Below are 24,197 nucleotides of genomic sequence, written 5' to 3' on the forward strand. Positions count from 1 at the left end.
TTCACACATCTCTTGTAAAGCAACTTTCCCTAATATGTGCATTATATTCCCGAACGTGTGCATTTCCCCCCATACATATTCATTTTTTAAAATTATTATTTTCGTATGCAATGTTTGGTTGGAGATCTCCATTGCAGAATTCAGAGAAGGGCTCGTTTTGAAGGATAGCCATGCTTCATTCTGTGTATTGGTTCAGAAAGTGTGAATTAGGTAGGTTCACCTTTAAATGAAAATGGAATTGTCTTTCTGCCAAGTCCTTGGGAAAGAAGCCACCTTATTTTGGTTCCTTTTGCATGTTGCTTTACAGTTCATAATGGCGCCAAGTGCAGGGGCTCATTCTGGAAAGGCATTTTTATCTGGTGCAGTAAAGCACCACAATTTAGATGAAAGCCAGTGTGGCAAAGTGGTTAGAGTGCTGAGCTAGGACCTGGAGAGACCTGGGTTCAAATCCCCACTCATCCATGAAGCACGCTGGGTGACCTTGGACCAGTAACCATCTCTAGGGCTAACCTACTTTACAGGATTGTGAGAGTCAAATGAAGAGTGAGAGAGCCACAGATACTACCTTAGGCTCCTTGAAGGGTCATTCCACGCCAAATCACCTGGTGCCATGTGCTCTCATAACTCAAATTTTATTCAATTTTTTAAAATGTGTAGATACCTATGATAGAACCTCAAATTAATTTTTAAAGATATTTTGGTCCAAAATTGGGCGCAGGAGAATTTTAATTTTTTTTTGATTTTTGAGCGATTTAGGCTAATGCAATTTCTGCATCAGTTTAGAAAAAACCCTCCTGTTTCGCTTATTTTTCAACCAATTGGGCTTATTTGGGTATCAAAATAAAACTAATTTTTAAAAAATTCTTGAAGGAAATCTGAGTCGTGAGAGCACGGTCGAGTATTAAAATCAGGTGTTTTGATGTGGAATGACCCTGCCAACCTAGCAGTTCGAAAGCACGCCAGTGCAAGTAGATAAATAGGTACTGCTGCGGCGGGAAGGTAAACGGCGTTTCTGTGCGCTCTGGTTTCTGTATTGGTGTTCTGTTGTGCCAGAAGCGTTTTAATCATGTTGACCACATGACCCAGAAAGCTGTCTGTGGACAAACGCTGGCTCCCTCGGCCTGAAAGCGAGATGAGCGCCGCCACACCATAGTCACCATTGACTGGACTTAACCGTCCAGAGGTCCTTTACCTTTACCACTTGTATGGTCCACAGTCTGCGGCTGCTCATGTATCCACCCCTGTCACGAGAGGCCCAAGTGACCTCAGTGGCCAGGTGTAGCTTTTACCAGCCTTTTTATTAGTTGACTGATTTTATTTCTCAAGGGAGCTGCTGCTTTGAGGAGAGCTTTACCTATTAACTTCCCCCTGCTCCCCCCGCCTATATTGCTATGTTAAATAGAGTTGTATCCAAGGCTGGTCCTACTGTAAGTAGGTCCATTGAAGTTAATGGGCATGGCTAACTTAGGTTCATTAATTTCAGTGGGCCTAGTCTAAGTCGGATTTAGTTGCATACAACCTACTGGTGCTTTGTCTTCCCAGGAGTGGATGCGACAACAGCTCCGTCACGGCGTAGGGCGTACAGCACCAATCAAATTGCTGACCACGAACCATTCCGGAAGGTTCCCACGGCCAGCGACCCCAGCTCTGCCCTCATTAAGAATCCGCTTCGGAAGGCCCAGCTGCAGGACCTCACCCAACTCAGCCCAGAACCGCCATTGTGGCAGGTGGAGTTTCAGGTAAGCTTCCTTGCACTTTGAGTAAAAGATACGTTGGGGGGGGGTGTCCCTGGAGCTGCTTATCTGTGTGCCTTTTTGTTGTTTTCTAATGGGTGTGTCAAAAGCTTATTTGCCACACCTCCGAAAGTTCAGCACACCAGGGCAAGTGGCTCAAGCTATCTCCCACTACAGTAGACTCTTTCCGCAGAGGAAGTCGAGAACAGATCTTTAATGGGGAAATATGTCTGTAGATGGGAATGCAAGGGGTGTTCATAAGGAAATCTGACGATACCGTATTTTTCACACTATAGGACGCACCAGACCATAGGAGGGGGAGAATAGGGGGGAAAAAAATCCCCTCTGCAGCACCCCTTCAGCGAAGCGGCAGAAGAAATGGAGCCCCTTCCTCTGCGCTGTGCAGAGAGGGGAAACTGTGCAGTGCCTCTCCAGCGAAGCGAAGCCTGGAGAGCAAGAGGGATTGGTGTGCACCGACCCTTCTTGCTCTCCAGGCTTCAGGCGGCTTTCCGCAAGCCTTCTGCTGCGCTCCAAAGGCTTGTGGGTAGCTGCCTGGAGCCCCCGGAGCGCAGCGGGAGCTCTCCCTCTGCGCTTCGGAGGCTTCGCATTGCTATCGCTGAAGCCAAGGAGCCTGCATTTGCTCCATAAGATGCACACAGACATTTTCCCTTAATTTTTGAAGGGGACAAGGTGTGTCTTATAGAGCAAAAAACACGGCACCTTTCTTCTGAATGCAGAACAGGAGCAATCAGAAGATACATTCTCCTTGAAAAACTCTGAACGTAAGAAGCGTCTGCTAGATCAGGCCAATGGGCCAGGATCCTGTTCACACAGTAGCCAAGCAGATTCCCCCAATGGGAAGCACCACAAGCAGGAGGAGAGGGCAACACAGCACTCTCCCCAACTGTGATTCCCAGCAACTGAAATCCACTTGTCAAACTCACACATTCCTAAACAATATGCAAACCAAAACACAGCTATCCTTTTTTTAAAAAAAAAGAATTAAAAAAGTGAACCTAGGAATGGAGTGTGACCCTCTCAGTACTATGTATATGAATCCCTAATCCCCACCCCCTTCTAAGAAAGAGCCTTGCTTAAAACATACAGAACGCCACAGAACGTCACAGAGGTTCCAGCTGTGGTTACCAAGCAACTGAGCCCTGGTATCATACACCTAATCTTCCTCTCTGTAATTAAAGCAGCTGGCTGGCTGAAGCTCGTATATTTTGCTTTGTCTACCTCACAAGAGGTCAACGAAACCTTTCCAATAAGTGGAGCAGCATAGATCACTTGAGACATGACGTTCAGAGGAGTCAGGGTGCCGGTCTGTTGGCTCTATAAACCATTAAGAGTCCTTGTAGCACCTCGAAGATTAACTGTGGTTGGAATCATTGTGGAGAGCCGCTAGCTTCACTGGGTGCTTAACCGAAGCACATCTGATGAAGTGAGCATGAAAGCTTATGCCATAAGGAGTAAGTCTTTGAGGCAGTGTGAGACTCTCTCTTGCTCAAACATAGCATGATTAAGAATACGTGAGCATAAGAGGCCTGCTGGATCAGGCCAGCAGCCTATCTAGTCCAGCATCCCGTTGTCCCAATGGCCAACCAGGAAGCAGGATTTGAGCACAAGAGCACTATCCCTTCCGGGGTTTCCAGCAACTGGTATTCAGAAATATTAAAGGTAAAGGAACCCCTGACCATTAGGTCCTGTTGTGACCCACTGGGGTTGCAGCGCTCATCTTGCTTTACTGGCCGAGGGAGCCGGCGTACAACTTCCGGGTCATGTGGCCAGCATGACTAAGCCACTTCTGGCAAACCAGAGCAGCGCACGGAAACGCCGTTTACCTTCCCGCCGGAGCGGTACCTATTTATCTACTTGCACTTTGACGTGCTTTCGAACTGCTAGGTTGGCAGGAGCTGGGACCGAGCAACGGGAACTCATCCCATCATGGGGATTCAAACTGCCGACCATCTGATCAGCAAGTCCTAGGCTCTGTGGTTTAACCCACAGTGCCACCCACGTCCCTGTGTGTGTGCTGTCTTTAATTACAGTGTGGAAGCTGTTGTTTGGACTCAGGTTTAGCTTGCTGTAAGATGCCTGCTCAGGGATGCCAACTTGAATAAAATATGGGGGGGCAAGTAAGCCCTGCCCTGTATAACAGATCACAAGACACAGCATACACACACCATTTGAATGGCAATGCCCACCAACTTTGCGGACCCTCGGACCCTTCAAATATTTTAGGGGGAGGTGAAGGGAACTTGGTCCCTAAGAGTTGGTCCCTATGTGCCTGCTGTCTGTACCATTTTTTAAACAGATGCTTCTAAACCTCTCCCCAGATTCTTGAGTTCTGAATGGCCTTGTCTCATGCTCCATAGACTGAGCTATAATGCCCAATTATTCTTGGCTGAGGCTGAAGGGCATCAAGAGCCCAACAATATCTAGAGGGCTACTATAAGCCAACAGACCTTGTGGGAAGCCCAGTCTCCAATCTGAGGAATAGTAGCAGTGGTCTACCTAACTGAGCAAAAATTAGAGTTACTGAACTGGAGAATGGGAAACCCTTTGAAAGTAGAAAATCTTATTTAGGGCTTGTGGCTCTGTGTGTCTGTCTGTGTGTAAATGTTTGGCTTTGGTGTGGCTGGAATGAAGCCTGCTGCAAAAAGGTAAGCGTCTCATCTGCTGCTGCTCCTCTGACTTTTGCTTCAAGCCCCACCCATGCAGCGCCAAAAGGTTTGCCCCAGAGCAAATGCAGCCCTTGGAGCCAAAAACCTTCCCTTCCCTTGTTGCATGTGGATCCCATTTTTGACCACTCTTGTCGCTCAGTGGCATAGCATGGGTTGTCAGCACCCAGGGAAGGATGGAGTACACACGTGCATTCAACTGCCTAATGATATCCACATTATTCAGGAGATTGCAGCTGCAGAGATAAGAAAAGAAGAGTAATTTCATTGCCTGGAGAGGTCACTTCCTGGTTCACATGGAGAGGTCATTTTCAACAGAGCCACATAAGCATGCAGCTGAATTGATGCAGCACGGGGTGTTGAAATTTTGCACTCCCTAACAATTTTCTGCCTGGGGCAACTGCCCCTGTGGCCCCCAAACTCTACGCCACTGTTGTCACTTTTATCTCAGAACCAGCTGTTCTTCCTGAACGATGCCCTTGTTTCCCCAGAGTGTGTTTGGGTGGGAGTATGCACGGGATCCTACCTCTCCTCTCCTGACCTTTCAGTCTTCTCAGGCTTTTGCTGCCAGCCCTCAAATATCTACCCCAAGAATACGGGGGGTCGGAGCAAGGCGGCCCTCCCTGCTGCAGCAGAGTCGTCTCTCCTTCTGCCACAACCCAGAATCGCCACAGCAGCACAGCAGCCTTGCACAGACTGGGAAGAACTTTGGGCCACTTGAGACCGACTCCCTCCCAGGGTCCATTTTTTCAGAGAGCCGGAGCCCGGGGGATCTGGGTAAGCCATCCAAATCACCAGGCCCTAGGAGGCTTAGTTTGGTCAGAATTAAGTATACACTTCCAGAGTTAAGACTAAGTACATTACTTCTGGCAAATGAGCCACTGTGGCTGCTAGAGGGCCATGGAAATTTGTGTCGGTTGCCAGATGTGAAATATATCAGCATTATTTACTGCTCTCCAGTAGCTTCATATATCACTCCCTCTAATAGCAAACTCAGCTGGTGAGTGCTAACAGGATTGTAGCTGAAACAGCACCACTGAGGAGCAAGAGGGAAGCATTGGGAATAGTGTGGGGGAATCCAGAAGATTGCAGAAGTACAAAAAGATTTAGGGGGGGTCATAGAATTGGAAGGGACCCTGAAAATCATCTAGCCCAACCCCTGCACTGCAGGAATATGCAGCTGTCCCATACAGGGACCGAACCTGCAATCTTGGAGTTATCAGCACCACGAAGAGGGCACCAACCCCTCTCCAGCCCAGTGGGGACTAAACATGCTTAATAGACATGGAATAAAGGTAAAGGGACCCCTGACCGTTAAATCCAGTCACGGACAACTCTGGGGTTGCAGTGCTCATCTCACTTTACTTGCCAAGGGAACCGGCGTACAGCTTCCGGGTCATGTGGCCAGCATGACTAAGCCACTTCTGGCGAACCAGAGCAGCGCACGGAAACGCCGTTTACCTTACCTTACCTTACTGCTAGGTTGGCAGGAGCAGGGACCAAGCAACAGGAGCTCACCCCATCATGGGGATTCGAACCTCTGACCTTCTGACTGGCAAGCTGTAGGCTCTGTGGTTTAGACCACAGCGGCAACCAAAGGGGAGGGGGGAAAGGAATGGAGCAGCTTGGAAGAAGGGCATGGCTGGCTGAGTGGAAACCTGAACAAGACATTTTGTTGCAAGTCCCACAGGTATCACATAACTGCTTGCATGCCTCTCCCCGGCAGATGTTGCCCAGCACCCATCCTTCCTCTTTGAAACGGAGACTTCGTCGGATTGGGAATCCCACGACCCAGAGATTGGCTCAGCCGGCGGCAGCTGGCGGCACTCTCCAAGGTCCACCTGCAAGGCGGTGGTGAAAGGGCTGCGGAACAACGAAGTGGTTCAGTGGGAGGTGCTGTTTGACATCGGCCCGCTTTTCCGAGGTCGGGAGGGCAAGAGGAATGACGAAGATGATCTCTGGAGCGAGACCTTCCACCACCTGGCTGCCAAGTCCATCGTCCGGGACTTTGAGCAGCTCGCAGAGAGGGAATGTGAAATTGAGCACGGTAACTTGCATTGATAGCTTCAATGAAAGTGCTACTCTTTGCTGGGGGGTGGAAGATGGAGTTACCCAGTAAGCCAAACCATGTTTTAACATGCTGTAGATATAACTTGGGGCCCTGTCCAGACATCATCATCATTATTATTAAAATTTATATACTGCCCTTCATCTGCAGATCTCAGGGTGGCTCACAACATAAAATACAATATATTAAAGGTAAAGGGACCCCTGACCATTAGGTCCAGTCGCAGACGACTCTGGGGTTGTGGCGCTCATCTCTCTTTACTGGCCGAGGGAGCCGGCGTATAGCTTCCGGGTCATGTGGCCAGCATGACTAAGCCGCTTCTGGCGAACCAGAGCAGTGCACGGAAACGCCCTTTACCTTCCCACTGGAGCGGTACCTATTTATCTACTTGTACTTTTGTGCTTTCGAACTGCTAGGTTGGCAGGAGCAGGGACTGAGCAATGGGAGCTCACCCCGTCGCGGGGATTCGAACTGCCGACCTTCTGATCGGCAAGTCCTAGGCTATGTGTTTTAACCCACAGCGCCACCCGCGTCCCAAAATACAATATAAAAGCACAAAATACATGATTACCCCCCCCCACACACAAATCAGTAACCCCCTCTCCCCACCCGCTCCCACAAACACATGTAAAAGGAGTATAGGATGTTAATCAGCCCAAGGCCTGGTTGAAGAGGATCATTTTTGCCTGGTGCCTAAAGGTGTATAATGAAGGTGCCAGGTGAGCCTCCCTAGGGAGAACATTCCACAAATGGGGAGCCACTGCAGAAAAGGCCCTTTCTTGTGTTGCCACCTTCTGGACCTCTCATGGAGGAGGCACATGAAGGAGGACCTCAGATGATGATCTCAGGGTCCAGGTAGGTTCATATGGATGTCTTTCTTACTGTGCAGTCAGATTGGATCTGTAGGAAGCAAACTTCTCTATCTCGGGAGGGGGGGGGAGAGAGATTGACTATCTCTACCCAGCACTTTTTGTCCAACAGGGTCCGGCCGGCGATACCAGGTGAATGCCGTGCACACCAGCAAAGCCTGCAATGTGATCAGCAAATACACAGCCTTTCTGCCCGCAGACCTGAGCAACAATAGCTACTTGCCGACCGTTGTGGAATATCCCAATGCAGGTAGAGGAGCCTAGCCAGAGCACAAGGATTGTGGGCAACAGCACCTGGTGTCACCTGGAAGACTGACCAGTACAAGGGTTATGTCATATGCTCCCGTGGACTTAGAAATGTAGGAGGCTGTCTTGTTCAGAATCAGGCCTTGGAGCCATCTCATGCAGGGCTGCCTGCAATGGGTGTTGCCAGGATTTTTCTTGGGGGGGGGGGGAGTCTTTGGGGGACACACCTCAGTTAGCTATGCATTTTTATTGATTTAGGGGGGGCAGCTGCCACTCCCTGCCTAACCACCCACCCGGCTACACCCATGCTACCTATCTTTTAAAAGACATCTGAAGGCAGTCCTGTTTAGGGAAATTTTTAATGTTTAATGCTGTACCGTGTTTTTAATATTCGGTTGGGAGCTGCCCAGAGTGGCTGGGGAATAAATAATAAATTATTATTATTATTATTATTATTATTATTATTATTATTATTATACCTGCATTCCCTTCTGAGAAGCTTTCCAGGGTCCCCATGCTAGCAGTAGGCAAACGTGGGTGGAGAAATTGTTTTGCATGGGTGGGTGGGTGTGTTTCATTTTCATTGGGTTAGAAGACATGTCCACCCCCTCCCAAACCCTCAAAATTGCCAGTTCTCACTCTATAATGATTCCATCTGATTTATTCCAAGGTCCAGCCTTGAAACCCGGCAGCCAACGGAATTCGGCTTCTGAGAACAGGCGGCACAGAACACTCTCCTCTGGGCTGGGACGCATCCAGTCAACCTGTGGTCAAGATTCAGCAGGTGACCAATTGCTTGGCATGAGTAAGATAACAACATTCCTGTAGGTTTCTTTTCTTTTTCTTTTTCTAAAATAAATTTGATTTTTCAGTTTTCACAATATGACCAAGACACAGAAATTTGCAAACACAAATTATGAATACAATTCCATATTTGACTCCCCCCCCACCCTTTTGTGGTTCCTTTTCTACTTTAGATTTTAAACATTGAATATTCCACTTTACTCCATTTTTAAGCTATTCTTCCTTTTACCTTAGTAATATTTTTAACTGCTTGATTTAAGTTAATCCTACTAATGAACTTATTTGCATGCCAGAAGTTTTCAGATATTCTACAAATTTTCCCCTCTTGGTTTCTTATTACATCCATCAGTTTTGCCATTTCGGCATAATCCATCCATTTATTCAGCCACTCTTCCTTAGTTGGTATAGCATCTTTTTACACTTCTGGGCAAACACCATTCTGGCTATGGTTGTGGCATACAAGAACAAAATTTTAAGGTCCTTTGGAATATCTTTATTTGCAATTGTTAAAAGAAAAATTTTTGGGTTTTTTTTTTAACTAAAGTAGGTTTCTTTTTTAAAAGGCATAGATTTATTTTTATTTTTTTTAAAACCCATCTGAATTCTCCCCAGGATTTAAAGGGTCTGTTTTTATTCTGATATCAAGAAGCTGGCGAAATTAGAACCGTACCCCAGTTTCTTGAGGGTTTCCTTCCAGGATCAGTTCCAGGGACTGGATGTTGACCCCCCCCTTAGGGTTATGGGCCTTGCAATGCCCATACCTGCCACCAGCCCTGCTGAACCCGCCCCCCCTTATCAGCATGCAATGAGCAGATGGTTCGCCTAAAATTGTAATTGCACTGAGGAGTAGTGGACTTGGGTACCATTGCACCCTGTGCGAGCCCAAACTTTGGTTCACCCCCCCCAGTCCTCACACTGCCTTCCCAAAGGCAGGTAAGGAAGCACCTGGCTTTGTGAAGTAGGTGTGAGGCTCTGGCAGGGTCCTGGAGCCCTCCCATCTCTTCCCGAAAGCTGGGAAGGCACCAAGAAGGACTCTAGGGAAGGAGGAGGAGGACTCTAGGACCCTGGCAGAGCCTCACAGATGCCCCTGCAATGAGCAACCCAATCCCTGCTGTCAGGTTTGCAGGTGGTTGCTCGCAAGTAAACAGCCAGGACTCTGACCTGTGTTTTACAGGTTTTATTTTAGTGCAAACTATGTACAGTGCAGGGACACGGGTGGTGCTGTGGGTTAAACCACAGAACCTAGGACTTGCTGATCAGAAGGTTGGTGGTTCGAATCCCCAAGGCGGGGTAAGCTCCCATTGCTTGGTCCCTGTTCCTGCCAACCTAGCAGTTCGAAAGCATGTCAAAGTGCAAGTAGATAAATAGGTACCGCTCTGGCGGGAAGGTAAACGGCGTTTCTGTGTGCTGCTCTGGTTCGCCAGAAGAGGCTTAGTCATGCTGGCCACATGATCCGGAAGCTGTACGCCGGCTCCCTCGGCCAATAAAGCAAGATGAGCGCTGCAACCCCAGAGTCAGCCATGACTGGACCTAATGGTCAGGGGTCCCTTTACCTTTATCTTTTATGTACAGTGCAGAAATCCAAAGTTTCTGCCTCAGTCACTTGCAGATTCTGGGAGTGGCCTCTTCCGGTCCTCCCCCCAGCACAAGAACTTAGACACCCCAAATCTCTACCTCCCCTCCTTACGTTTCATCCCTCTTCGAAAACTGGGTGATGGAAGCGACATCTCTGTTTCCTGACCAGCCTGGCTGAGCGGAGCGCTTGGGCTCTCAGTAGCCTCAGTGAGCCTTTGCCTCGCTTCACCCCTCCTTCCCCCCTCTGCTTCACTTGGGGCAGGGGTCTCTCCACTGCCTGATAAAGAGCTGCTTCTGAGCAACATCAGAGGCTCCCTGTATTCTTGTGCCCCCTTCCCCCCTTTCGATGCCAGTTCCCTGACACCTGCCATGCTGCAGAAGAGGCTAACCCAGGTGGTCACTGGTTCTTGTCTCTCTTCCCCACACACAACAGATGCAGAAGAGAATAGCCTGTCTCCGTGCAGTACACCGTCCTCCTCGGGGTGGGATCGCATCACTTTCCCAGATGGTAAGGAACGTCTTAGAGAACCTTGCACCAAGTCATAGGATCTTCTAGCTCAGTATTGTTTACACTGACTGGCAGCAGCTCTCCAGGGTTTCAGGCAGGGATGCTGGAGGTCGAACCTGGCACCTTGTGCATGTAAAACAGACACTCCACAAATTAACTGTGGTCCTTCTCCTCAGGAGAAAGAAAGATTCCAGTCCTAAGAATCATCAAATTGTAAAATGGAAAGGAGCCATAAGGGGCACCTAGTCCAATTCCCTGCAATGCAAGAATCTTTCGCCCAATGTGGGACTTGACCCCACGACCTTGAGGTTAAGAGTCTCCCTCTCTACCAACTGAACTATAAAGCACTGACTTAAGTAGGAACATAGAAAGTTGCCTTAGGACTCATCCAGCCTTCCACTCGTCCAGTTCCTAGAAAACACAGGTCAAAGAATTTTGCCACTTGCCCTGTGCTTTCCAGGCATTTGCCTGCTGCTTTCCCCCAGGAAAAACACGTTCTTTACTGCTGAATCGGAACAAACAGCAATTTGTGGGGGAAATCCAATTGCCCTTTGCTCTGCTTCAGCCATAAAGAGTGGGTTTTCTCAGGGGGAAGTAGCAGGGAAAGCGGAAGTGTGGACAAGTCCTTAGACTGGGTCATATCATTCATTCATCTACCTTAGGACACAGTGTGCATTTGTGCAATCCAGTGCGATCCCCGACCTCATTCCCCAGAGAAGGGGCATGAGAAGGCCTAGGGTCATGGCAACCTCAGGGTTAGGAAACCTTTTCCAGACCGAGGGCCACGTTGCCTTCTGGACAACCTTCTGAGGGCCACATGCCAGTGAGGCAGAAGTGGGTGGAGCAATGAATGCAAATTCCACTTCTTGTGTTTACAGCGAGTTGGATTGTACACAAATTTATCTCCTTCTTTCTGTCCTCTGCCCAGACAAGCCAGAGGCATTATTAGAGTACAGGGACACATTCCACCATTGCACCAACCCTCAAGAAAGGTGAAAAGCAGGACTAGGGAGGGGTGCAGCTTGGGGAGAGTTCTGAGGGCCAGATAGAGAGACCCGCTTTGACCACTACACTAAACTGTCATCCTTCCGGCTCTGGCGCCATCTTCCATTTTCTCTCTCCTCAGTTCCACTACGAAGTCCATCTGTCTCCTCTCAGAAATCCATTGAGAGCTTTTTTGCGGCCAGGTAAGGGCTGATGTTTCCATGGTCTGTTTCTCTTCCTGAAACGGCAGCGTAAGGTGACCATCTCAGGTGGCAAATGCCGGGGGGGGAGGGGTGGCAAGCAGGATTTGCACCTTGCACCTCCTAGGAGATCCTGCTACCCTTGGGGACAGTGGAGAATGTTGTTATGTCAACCAGTGTTGAAGGAAGACTCACCCAGGCCAGGCAGCTTTTGTATATTGATAAGAGGGCTACACTGTCCCACCTCCCAGTTTTTCTGTGGACAAAGAAAATGCCGGAATTAGAGAGGTTGTTTGTACACAGCTTTAGTGGCAAGCCTTCCCCTGTGCTCAGCTGTGAAATGTTGGGCGATCTTTATTTTGTTTAAAATGTCGCCCAAGAAAACTTTGCAAAAACTGGCGGGTCAAGATGTCAGTAGGGTGAATGGGCTCCTCACACAGTCAAATCTTTTCCTTGAAACTGACTTGAATTCTGTGGGGTGGGGTGGGGGAACAGAGAAACCACTTTTCCTCAGCCAAAGAGCATGTGCTTGACTGGGAGAGGGCAGCCATCATGCTGAAGGCTGAACAGCGCACCTCTGCTTTCTTTGCACATCCCTGTCTTGGCGGTCCAGGCTCACCTTTAACAAAACAAGACTGTTGACGCGAGCAGCCCGAGGCTTTATGGGAAAAACACCCACCAGGACCAGCGAGACGAGTTTGGAAAGCGACAATGAAAACATTGACTACCTGCCCCTTGTAAGTATCGGGTCCCACCAGGTTCAGACACTGCTCTCCAAGCATTCACATTGGGATGCTTCCAAAAAAAAAACCACATCAAACTTTATTCTCTTATTTTGGAGTTCTGTATTTCCTTGTGACTTTTTACTGAAGTGGAACCCAGGTATTAGGAATGCTTTGTTGCACAGCTCTTGTTTCCGACATTTGCACAAGAGTTGTGCATATAAATTCAATAACTAAATAAATGACTGACTGCAGCTTTCGCACAGTCCTCAGTTCCTATGTGCCTCCATCCCTTCCACATGGCGCAGGTGCATTGATGAAGAAACTTCCAGAAATAATAGTAATCCCCATATGCAACCTTGTTCTTGTTACTTATTTCTTAGATGCATTTTTAACTTTATTTTACCCAGGGGTAACTCAGGGTTACCTACAATATATAAACAAAGATATATCAAAACGGATATAAATGAAAACAAAGGAAATCTAGAGGACAATCCTTTTTTTTAAAATGCATGATTAAAATATCCCACCCACTGTGGGAGGCCTCAGATAACTAAAAGGCTAAAGCCTGGCAAGGGGGAAAAACGTGTTTGCCTGGTACCTAAAGATGTGTAATGATGGACCCAGGTGAGCCTCCCAAGGGAGTGTATTCCATAAGCAGGTAGCCACTACTGAAAAGGCCTGTTCTCATATTACCACCCTCAGGACCTCCTGAGGAGGAGGCACATAGACAGAGTCTTCATGGCATGGGATGGGAGAGGAGACCCTGGAGGCAGTGGGGTCCTGAGCCACAGAAAGCTTTATAGGCCAAAACCAGTGCTTTGAATCGGTCCCAGAAACTAATTGGTGCAGCCAGGCACCAATTGGTGTTATGTGCTCAGGCCATCTTGACCACCTTGTTATGATCTGAGTGTAACTTAGTTGGCTACAATTCTGCTGGTCTAGGGTTTCTTAGGCAGGGCCGGCCCACCCATGAGGCAGGCTGAGTCAGCCATCTCATGTGGCAGAAGCCTAAGAGATGGGGCACCCACAGGGGCACCCCACCACTGGCAGAGAAGTAACACCAGCTTATCCACTGAAATCTCATGGGATCTTTTGTGCTCTGTGAGATCTCACTGGAACCCACTGCCATTTGGCAGGCATAGCCACACAACCCAGCTAAGGGAAGCTTCAGTGGCGCCGTGGCAGCAAAATGGGATGTGGCGGCCCTGTTTGTAGGAGACTGAACACACCTGTCAACTGTTTATGTCAGTATTCTAGAGAGTTCCAGCACTCTCCTTTGCGACCACCCGAGTTTCTTGCCTGTTTGGGAATCCAAAAGGACTACTGTTTTCCCCCTTCCCCTCAGGTGTCTCTCCAGCTTGCCTGCGGCTCCTTCCTCTTGAACAAGGCCTTCTGTGAGGCCATCAACATCCCCCTGGAGAAGCTGAAGTGGACGTCTCCTTTTGCCTGTCACCGCATGGCTGCCAGCCCCTCAGCTGGCTCCTGCGCCTCCAGGAGATCAGCCACGTCAGAAGAAACCAAGAGCTCTGAGGGAACTCAACCACTGGACAATGTCAGTCCCTCGACAAACAAAGAGAGTGAGTCTGGCCATGCCCGCCATTTTGCCAGCGGCGCTGTCGAAAGTCACTCCGGGGCCCTGAAGGCTGAGAACAAGCTTTCTCCTCCGGCCATCACCATCCAGCGCTTCTCCTTTCCAGAAAGCATTCCATCGCCTCAGGAGTCGCAGGCTGACAGCGGGAGAGGTTCTGAGACGGACAGCTCTGAGCTGCAGGCCTGGTTGGTGGACATTGAGCTCCAGCAGAAGAATGCACCAGAGGGAATGCTGTGGGCCACAGCCGTGGCCCTAGCCTGGCTGGAGCACAGCTCTGCCTCGTACTTCATTGAGTGGGAGCTGGCGGCAGCCAAGGCCAGCCTGTGGCTAAGCGAGCAAGATTTCCCCGAAGGCCGCAGCCTGCCGGCAGTGAAGGCAGCGGCTCAGCAGCTCTTTGTGCTGCTCAGGCACTGGGATGAAAACCTGGAGTTCAATTTGCTCTGCTACAACCCTAATAATGTATAGAGAGGAAGAGAGGGTGGGATCTCAGGAGGGAAGGTGGGCACACAGTGGCTCATTCACAAACCAGGTTACAACCTACCAATTACTGCCAGAAACACCCCTGTATGTTGGATTGAGGGCTGGGCTGGGAATCTCAGGCCCCGAGGTCATATGCAGCCCTTCAAAGATCTCTATCCGACCCCTTGGGGCTCCTCACAGGTCACACCTCTCCCTGACCCTCCTCCTGAGCTTCCTTGAGCTCTTTCACCTGGTTGAGATGTCTTCTTGGACTGTGATAACGCTTCTTGCTTCCCTGGATGCAGAGTTGTCTATGTAGAACCTCTCTGACTGCTCTCTGTTTGGACTGTAGCCTGTTGCACAAAGAGAAGGAGTCCTATCCCGTAAGTCTAACCCCATGTACCACTTCCAGGTAGCCCCCAGAAGGTTGCCTGCTAGAGAATGTGGCCTTTGGGCTGAAAAGCAGTTCCCTGCCCCTGGGTTCAATGCTGCTTTCAGAGGCTACTCCCCACCCCTGCAGCCTTGTATCCTCTGCCAGCAACACACATTTTCTATGGGGTTAGAATCATTTAAACGGTGGTAATATTATGCATCCTTTTCTATCAAGTCCCAAGCTTGCAATATCCATTGCCATCTCCTGCCTAAGTCCTGTGATGGTGGCTAATATTATTCCCGTCTGTAGATACAAACTGTGGAAGCTCCCTTAGCCCATGGGGTCCATCCAGCCCATTCTTGTAGACACCAGGGATGAGCAGCAAACTTCAGGCTCATGGGTCCCACTCCTGCTCTTGGTTTATTAGGATGCCGGTGAATGTCAAGTCCAGCAATCAGCGTGTGAAAGAGTGTCAGAGGAAGGGCAACATGTGCCTAGAATTAAGGAACAAGGTGCTTCTTAGCATTTGCTCAGCCCAATGGTGTGTTTTTCTCACCAGATCTAAACTTACAGTCCAGTCCCAGACAAAGCTCCACTCCTGGTTTTCCCAATAAACTTTCTTCATCTCAGCAGCTTAATTTTTAGAAGAGTCAGATGTGGAGAAAGCCTTATGTTTTTTATTGCCCTGTTGTTAAACAAACCCTCACAGATGTACTGGAAATCACCATGAGATCTAACAGTAGATCTACTTTCTGCCCACCCTGGTCTGTCTTGGCAGGGCAGCAGATCACCACGTTTTCGAAGAGGAATCTCTTCCTGGAAGTGCTGGGGGTTGCACCTGGGATCTTTTCCAGAAAGGGCACCTGCTACAGCCTTTCTCGTATATAAGCATAGGAAGCTGCCTTCGACCAAGTTAGACCATTGATCTGCCTAGCTCAGTATTGTCTTCTGCAAAATGTAGGAATGATGTAAAAATCTTACGCTGGTACTGTAGTGACAAATTCAGAAGTGCAGGGTTCCCTTTGTGTTAGTCACAGACACACCCACTTCTAAGGTTATATGACCTAAGATTATACAATAATCTTACAAATATAAAACAATAATAATTAGGGAGGCATTGCAACGATAAATACAAATCTCCATTTGTTGCTTTTCAGCTGGATCTACTATTTTCTGTGCCAGGTACGTTGGGAACTGATTCAGAGAGCTCCAATATGTTCTTTCAGAGTGGCTTAAGCTGTGTTTACCTTGACGTTCCGCTGGAACAGCTTGTGTTGTCTGTGTTCCTAAACGCTTAGCTTCGGAGCATACATAACAACTTCTCCTCAATATTCTTCCCACACACCTTCTCCAGAGTGACCCTAGGAGCCAATCCTCACCGGCTGGCTCAGCCCCTTTCACACTTATTCGTTCCAATCAGCACAAAGGGTGAGAAGGCTTCTTAGTGGCTAAAAAACTCCCCTTTCATGTTGATGGAGTTGACCCTGCTGCAGAAATAGTAATTTTGACCGCAGATCACAACACCATTGTAATCTGCTTTGTGGGAAAGAATCCCATGGAGGCTTATAAGCAATCAATGAAAACAGAACATTCCCTGACCACAGGCTTGCAATCACAAGACATGGCACACAACAGAAAAAGGAACAATCAGGCACCGGTTCTTAAAGTTTAATAGCACTTTTTATAATAACCACTTGGGAACAGTTTAGGGGTTGGAGTTGCCTGATGCGAGCTGGCCTTTCAGTAGAGCTGATGGGGTGAGTCCTGCTTCTCATCTCTCCCACTGAGGCAGCCGCCGGAATGGTGAGGAGGACAGATGCAGATGCACAATCCCATCAAGGTTGGTTTTGAGCAGTGTCTTCTTTTATCAGCACGTTCCTGCACACTGGTAATGCAGAGGAGGTGAAAAGACTAATGTTGCAGCACAAAAACTTCCTCCCACTTTTCTTTTGGAGGGCCCATCCTTTGTCAACTAATGAGAAAAGGAATTGCATCCAAAGGGAAGATAAAATGTTGGTCGTAATGGGTGGGCCAGTGGCTTTTTGTTGTATTTACTTTCAAGGTGGCTGAGGGCACCTGGGAAGGCTGCAAGGGATTTGGAGAAAGAAAGACAAGACATTCACACCCTTTATTTCACTCTGCAATTCATCACCCCTTGTGGTTGGCACTCTGCAGCCCTCCCAGGTGCCCACGCGTCAATTACAGCCCAGGGAAAGACGTCATGAAGTAACTCCACATATGAGGCTAGGAAGGACAGGCACCTGTGGAGGCTACAGAGCATGGAGGAAAATGTTTGATGTAAAGAAAAGCATACATAGCATGCTTACATCGATAAGCTAAGCTCAAAGCCCTATATTTGCCAAAATTATAAACTACCCTGAGAACCATGCAGACAAACAGGGAGAAAACTTCTGAGAAACTGAAGGGCAGGTCTTGGCACAACACAGGAAAGAACATAGAAAGCTATCGTATATTGAGTCAGATCATTGATTCTTCTAGCTCAGTATTGTCTACACTGGCTGGCAGTGGCTTCCCAGGGTTTTAGCCTGGGCACATTCCCAGCCCTACCCAGAGCTGCTAGAGATTGAACCTGGAACCTTCTGCATGAAAAGCAGATGCTCCACCCTAAGCTATAGACTTTCCCCTAAATGTAAAATAAGATCTCAGTCCTCATAGAACGCAAAGCTATGGCCAATTGCACATATGTAAGACGAGGAAGTTTAAAACAGCAGTGGAAGACTCCTAAAGCATCAGCTCTATTTTGAAAACAAGACTAGGTGATTCAAATTTCCCAGTTATTCCAGGGAGGAATTCAGACTGGGAGAATTTCAGGAGCCCCCCTACCTGCCACTCATCTTCCAGCCCTCCGGCTCTGCCACCAGGGATGTGTGGAGTGGGGTTTTCTAATGAGCTGTGTTCATACTGCCGGCAAAGTGTTAGCAGCTTCATTTAGTTGTGTCAGTCCACCAGGTGGCCTCTTTCAATAATTGTTCTTGCTGCTCAATGTGATGATATAATTATCTAACGTCCGAAGTGCCTTCCGGATGTGATCGTGCCTGCTGTATCACTGACGCTTTTGACTGTGGTGTCTGGGCTTTGCATTTGCCATCCCATGCGCCCAAAACCTCAAAAGTGGGGGAAAAATATTGAAACCTTCTCTTGCCTCCCTTTTGTTTTCATGTAGCAAAGTATTCCTGTGAGCTAAAATATATTTACTGCAGCTTGCACAGCATTGCGTGAAATTGGGATCAGGCACCCCTCTCCTCCATTTAAACTAGAGCCATTTTGGTAATTAAACAACAACCCACAAATTCAAACTTTGGTTCCCCCCCCCCCCAAAAAAAAAATTGTTTTGGTTTTCTGACTTTCTGCTCAGATTTTACTTTTAGAATCCAGCTGGAAATTAATAGAAGAACAACAACTTGATTTCTTGCCCACCCTTCATCCATGAGGTCCTGAGGAAGGTTACAGCAATATAAAAAAGCAAGATTGAAATCTGTTAAATGAGTATTTCAATCTCCAATGAAATACAGCCAAAAGTACATGAAAACCTTACTCTTGTTGATGGACATGAAGCATCAGCTTGCCAGATTCAATGGTTCCTATGCTTTTTTCAAAATAAGATAAGTGGAATTTCCACTGATTCCATTCTCTTTTTTACTTCAAACCAAACCAAACCAAACCAAACCAAACCTTGTCATCAGCTCTAGAGCTGGTACAGATTGTTGTCCTTTTCCTATGGGTCCAAGACCTTCCCTAATTCACCTCCAACATGCCCCCTTTTACTCCCTACCACCATGGAAACCCTGCTGTTGGTACTTCTACATCAGCAGATCTTTCCACCAACATGGAGGGGCTGATCCAGTCCAGTATCCTGTGTTCACAATGGCCAAACAGATGGGAAGCCTGCATTTAGGTTATGAGGGCAAGAGCCAGAAGTCTCCCCCTTGGTGGTCTCCACAAACTGGTATTCAGACACAGACTGGATTACTGCAATGCTTTCTACCTTTAAGGTTAAACTGAAAGTTGCAGTTAGGGCAAAATGCATCAGTTAGGTTGCCTTAGGCCAAGTTTATGGTCTAAGGCTGCAATCCTAACTTCATTCACCTGGTAGTAAACTCGACTGAATTCAACAAGACTTACTTATGAGGAGACATGGTTAAGATTGCGCTGTTATAAAGCCTTAACAACTCAGGACTGGAATAGCTGAGAATCCACTTTTCTCTATATCCATGCCTGTAATGGATGGGACCCTGTCCTCTTTACTGTTTCAACAATTGCCTACTACTCTGTGCTGCAAAAAATGGTTTTTCTCAGGCCTTTCCCAAGCTGAATTGCTGTTTTTAGTTTGCAGCTGATCTATGATCTATGAGGATTTTCATTACGCTCTCTATTTCTGCTGTATGACTGGTTTTATTGAATGTCTTTTTATGTACCCTTGCTCCCTGAATAGATAGTATATACTGAGTGATTTTTTTAATGCTGTCTCTTATGCTGCAGATAGTCCACATAGTAGCTATTATGTGTGCTACTTAAGTAGTAGCCTCTGGGAGCATCAGAAATGTTGCCCCACCACCAGGCATTGCTCTCTGCCAGTCAAGTGGCATTTTCACTGGCTCCAATCACTTTCATCTCATTTGGAATAGAGCTGGGATCAGTTTCCCTACTTTCAGTTTACTTGCATCCCTTCTTTCTTTTTTGTTATCTAGTTTACATTCAAAGATTGATAAAACACAACCCAAAAAAAGAGAGGCAATATTGATGCCATTGTACATCTGCTCCCCAAGATTATTTTTTGTGTAGTGTTTTCACCAATGCACAACATATTGGTAAAACACCACACAAAAAGAATCTTGACACAATCGCATGCGCAGTCATATTAAGGGTTGCTTTTGTGCAGTGTTTTAGCAATGTGTATGGCCCAGTAACGAGGAGGGAGAAAGACACAAATGGCTCGAAGGAATGGAAAGCTGTGTCAGATCCTGCACCCACGAAAATGTGGAAACTTAGAACAAGAGATGATTCCTAATGCACTGGATCCGTTAGGGAAACCAGATCAAGTAATTCAGAATTTCAAAATTTGGGAAGAAATTTACATGAGAATAATATCAGAAACAACCCAATTCTATCATCTATCTATCATCTATCTATCTATCTATCTATCTATCATCTATCTATCTATCTATCTATCTATCTATCTATCTATCTATCTATCATCTATCTATATCTATCTATCTATCTATCTATCTATCTATCTATCTATCTATCTATCTATCTAATCTATCTCTATCTCCAGTAACAGTCATTAGGAATATCAGCGAACAAATTATGAATGGGGGTTTGGTGAGTGTTTTTGGACGCACAAAGAAAAATGCCTCTCCAAATTGTGTTTTGAACTCTAGTTGGTGTGCTTGCTTGCTGGAAGAGCAGCTTAGTGAGGGAAGGGCATTGTGCAATATCAGCAAAATGGTGACTGCATGGATTATTATTTTTCCTTTGGCTTGTTTCTTGTGTTGGTTTTCTCTTGTGGAAGCTTCGGTGTTGCAATAAAACCACAACTCGCTGCAAGAAAACCTTTTCTGTCTTGGTTTGTAAGCGTGGCGAGGCTACACTGACGGAATTAATGCACTGCTCCCTCATTGCCAGATTTCGGCACCTCTCTGACAAGAGGTGGTACCCTTGGGAAAGGACTTTGTGGTAAATGGCCAGGGCCAGACGCAGCAATTTTCACAGAAACACCTTGAAGCGACTTATAAAAGCATATATTAAAACAATCAATGAATCATCTATTATACCATCAGGGACCCATTGAAACAGGACAGAGAGAGTAAGAACATAATCATTAAAACATTAACATATTTAAATAACATATAATACAAGGATAAAAAAATGAGCTGCCAATTGCAATTAAAATGAGAGCGTCACCTTATGAGACCTTTGAGTAGAGAACAGGAACTTGGCCACTGACTCTATTAGCTTGTTTGTATCAGCCAAGAAATGTTTCATAGAATTGATGCATTGGAAGGGACCCTGAAGTTCATTTAGTCCAGCCCCCTGCAATGCAGGAATATGCAGCTGTTTCATATGGGGATCGAACCTGCAACCGCTCTACCAACTGAGCTATCTAGATTTCAGGTACCATTGTGGACTGCTGTCCTTACAGGATGTTTCCTCAGAAAGGAGCAAAGTAGCCTGTTGTGTTGCTCTCCATGAAGATTACAGGGTTTATTTTTTATTTTTATTTTTTTAAAGTGGCCTAAACTTTTGACTGATTCATCTCTACAGGGACACAAAGATTCCTCCTATGGCACCTTCATTGTGCCTTCCCCATATTGCAGAAGGGAGACAGCCAAATCTGGAGAAAGCATGGCAATACTTGGGGAAGGTCAAATTGTCCAGTTAATACCAGGGTGGGCCGGGGCTCAAATCTAATAATAAACACCTCAGGAAAAAGACTGTACAGCAGGGATAAGAACATAAGAAAAGCCTGCTCTACCTCTCTTTTAAATCAGAACCAGTGAAGGCGGTGAAGGTCCTGTGTGAGTGTCTGGAGGCAGTTGGAGGATGGATGGCACATAACAAATTGAGGTTGAATCCTGACAAGACAGAAGTACTGTTCTTGGGGGACAGGGGGCGGGTGGGTGTGGAGGACTCCCTGCTCCTGAATGGGGTAACTGTGCCCCTGAAGGACCAGGTGTGCAGCCTGGGAGTCATTTTCGACGCATAGCTGTCCACAGAGGCGCAGGTTAATTCTGTGTCCAGGGCAGCTGTTTACCAGCTCTATCTGGTACGTAGGCTGAGACCCTACCTGCCTGCAGACTGTCTTGCCAGTGGTGCATGCTCTAGTTATCTCCCACTTGGACTACTGCAATGCGCTCTACGTGGGGCTACCTTTGAAGGTGATTCGGAAACTGCAATTAATCCAGAATGCGGCAGCTAGACTGGTGACTGGGAGTGGCCACTGAGACCACATAACACCAGTCCTGAAAGATCTTCATTGGCTCCCAGTATGTTTCCAAGCACAATTCAAAGTGTTGGTGCTGACCTTTAAAGCCCTAAACGGCCTCGGTCCTGTATACCTGAAGGAGCGTCTCCACCACCATCGTTCAGTCCGGACACTGAGATCCAGCGCCGAGGGCCTTCTGGTGGTTCCCTCATTGCGAGAAGTAAGGTTACAGGGAACCAGGCAGAGGGCCTTCTCGGTAGTGGTGCCTGCCCTGTGGAACGCCCTTCCAGCAGATGTCAAGGCAGTAAACAACTATTTTGCTTTAAAAAGACAGCTGTTTGGGGAGGTTTTTAATGTCTGACGCTGTATTGTTTTTAAATATTAGGTTGGAAGCCGCTCAGAGTGGCTGGGGAAACCCAGCCAGATGGGCAGGGTATAAATAATAAATTATTATTATTATTATTATTATTATTATTATTATTATTATTATTATTACTGCTGGATCAGGCCAATGGCCCAGCTAGCCAATATCCTGTTCTCACAGCAACCAAACAGATGCCTGCAGGAAGTCAGCAAGCGGGATCCCAGCAAAACAGCCCTCTCCTTGAGGCATCTAATCATAAGCCTGCATTTTTATCAAAGCTTATATTTCGATCAGGGCCTGTATCTTAAAAAGAGCTTAAAGATTTTCAAATGTTTCATGCCAGGCAGAAGACCAGCTGCCTAAAGAACCTTGGCAAGATGTTTATTCTCCTGGACAAGGGGGCCCCCTGATTTATAGCAGAAAACAATTCTCAAAGTCGTAAAAAAAAGAATTACAGGCTGAGATCACGACACTGACCTTGCATGTTACAGAAGATAAAAAAGGCTGAGAAAAGATAAATTAAGAGTTGATAAATAGTAAAATAAAGCCATGTGCCTCCCATTAAACTTGAGCCATATTTTCCTAAGGTTAAAAGGCCAAGAGCATCTGGCTGGCAGAAAGGAAGAGAGTATTTTGGGAAGTCTTTTCTAAAGTTGTTTCTTTCTTAAACTGAGATCCTTTTAAGATTTCTTTTCCTTTTAAAAGGTTATTTATGTATTAAATATATTGGCTTAAATGTAATTATGCAAAGGATTTAGAAACTAAGAAATGTTAAATCCTTATGCTAGATTCTTATTTCATATAGTTGGAAGAGATCACAGGGGCCATCAGCCACGAGCCCAGCCCCCCTGCCAAGCAGGAAACATTATGGTTATCAGGCCTTTGTTTAAAGACCTCCAAATGAAGGAGATCTTTCAATGTTGATGTGAAGTCAAGATCCTTGACATCTGTTTAAGATAAATGTTTAAGATAAAAATTTAAGATTAACCATCTGTTTTGGAAGGCAATAGGGCAAGGAGGGCAAGAGGTGAGCTGGTAATTAAGATTCCTTGTTGAGAAACATGTAAGATATATTACTACTTATTTGTCATTTATAGATAGAAGAATATATAGCTTTTTGTTTCCCATAAAAGGGCAAAAGGAAATGGGTGTATCTTTTGTGATTGGTTCTAGCAAACAGCCAATAGGAATTTCAACCAGGCTGATTGGACAGAGGCAGCCACAGGAGGAGCAAGGGGGCTGGATTAAGGAAATATAAGTGCTGGCCAGAATGGCAGGAGGCCAGGCCAGAGCTTGGTAACCATATACCACTGTGCCTCTCATTTATTTGTCTGACAAATAAATTACTATTTTAATTTCTCTATTGCTGCGTTGAATATTTCATTCCAGCTAAGCGTTAACCACAAGCAGGGTGCTACATCCTCTCCTGTGTTTTCTAGAAGCTGATATTCAGAAGTATTGCTGCCCTCTGACTGTGGAGGCAAAGCATAGTCCTTGCGCCTAGTAGACATCGATAGCCGCCTCTTCCATGAATTTGTCTGATTCTCTTTTAAAGCCATCCAGGTTGGTGGATGCCATCATTGCTACTGGCTGGGATGCGTCCTGGAATTCTGATGTTGCCCCTTGCTTGCCTGGTTGGAAGACAGAGAAAGGTGTGTGTAGAAACCTAGCATGCTGCTCCCTTTTGCCTCTGGTACTGCCTGCCACTGGAAAGTGGCCCCCAGAAACAGTTAGTGACCCTTTCAAAAGGACTGGAAGAAATTTGCCGTATACTTTATATGAAAGAAAACTGTAAACATTTGAAAAGGTTTGTAGGCTTGAACTGAAATGTTTTGTAATGTAAATGTAAGGAACTGATTTAGCAATAACAAGGTGAAATATTATAATAAGATAGAAGGTAAACATGTGATTATAGAAATGCGAAGACTATAGAAAGGTGTGTGGAAGTCAGAAAGAGGGAGGGAAGGAGGTTGATGTTCTTATAGAGTACAGTGGTACCTCGGGTTAAATACACTTCAGGTTACATATGCTTCAGGTTACAGACTCCGCTAACCCAGAAATATTACCT

At 46.7% G+C, this 24,197-nt stretch overlaps 1 protein-coding gene across 5 annotated transcripts in view; it reads left to right on the forward strand.

Moving 5' to 3' along the window:
- VWA5B1 (von Willebrand factor A domain containing 5B1) overlaps positions 1-18,491 on the forward strand; it is a 67,155-nt gene extending 48,664 nt beyond the window's left edge. For 3 of the 5 annotated variants that reach the window (XM_083752454.1, XM_083752455.1, XM_083752456.1), the window contains 9 exons: positions 1,543-1,739; positions 4,966-5,194; positions 6,144-6,464; positions 7,467-7,604; positions 8,271-8,384; positions 10,413-10,487; positions 11,614-11,674; positions 12,285-12,408; positions 13,742-18,491. In XM_083752454.1, coding sequence (XP_083608580.1) covers positions 1,543-1,739; positions 4,966-5,194; positions 6,144-6,464; positions 7,467-7,604; positions 8,271-8,384; positions 10,413-10,487; positions 11,614-11,674; positions 12,285-12,408; positions 13,742-14,452 — 1,970 coding nt within the window. In that variant the 3' untranslated portion in view covers positions 14,453-18,491. The remainder of the gene's footprint in view (positions 1-1,542; positions 1,740-4,965; positions 5,195-6,143; positions 6,465-7,466; positions 7,605-8,270; positions 8,385-10,412; positions 10,488-11,613; positions 11,675-12,284; positions 12,409-13,741) is intronic. The other 2 variants (XM_083752457.1, XM_083752458.1) reach the window with 1 other exon arrangement.
- Positions 18,492-24,197: the final 5,706 nt, after the last annotated feature.

This window comes from Podarcis gaigeae (genome assembly GCF_964106915.1).
Source record: "Podarcis gaigeae genome assembly, chromosome: 8".
Lineage (NCBI taxonomy): Eukaryota > Metazoa > Chordata > Lepidosauria > Squamata > Lacertidae > Podarcis > Podarcis gaigeae.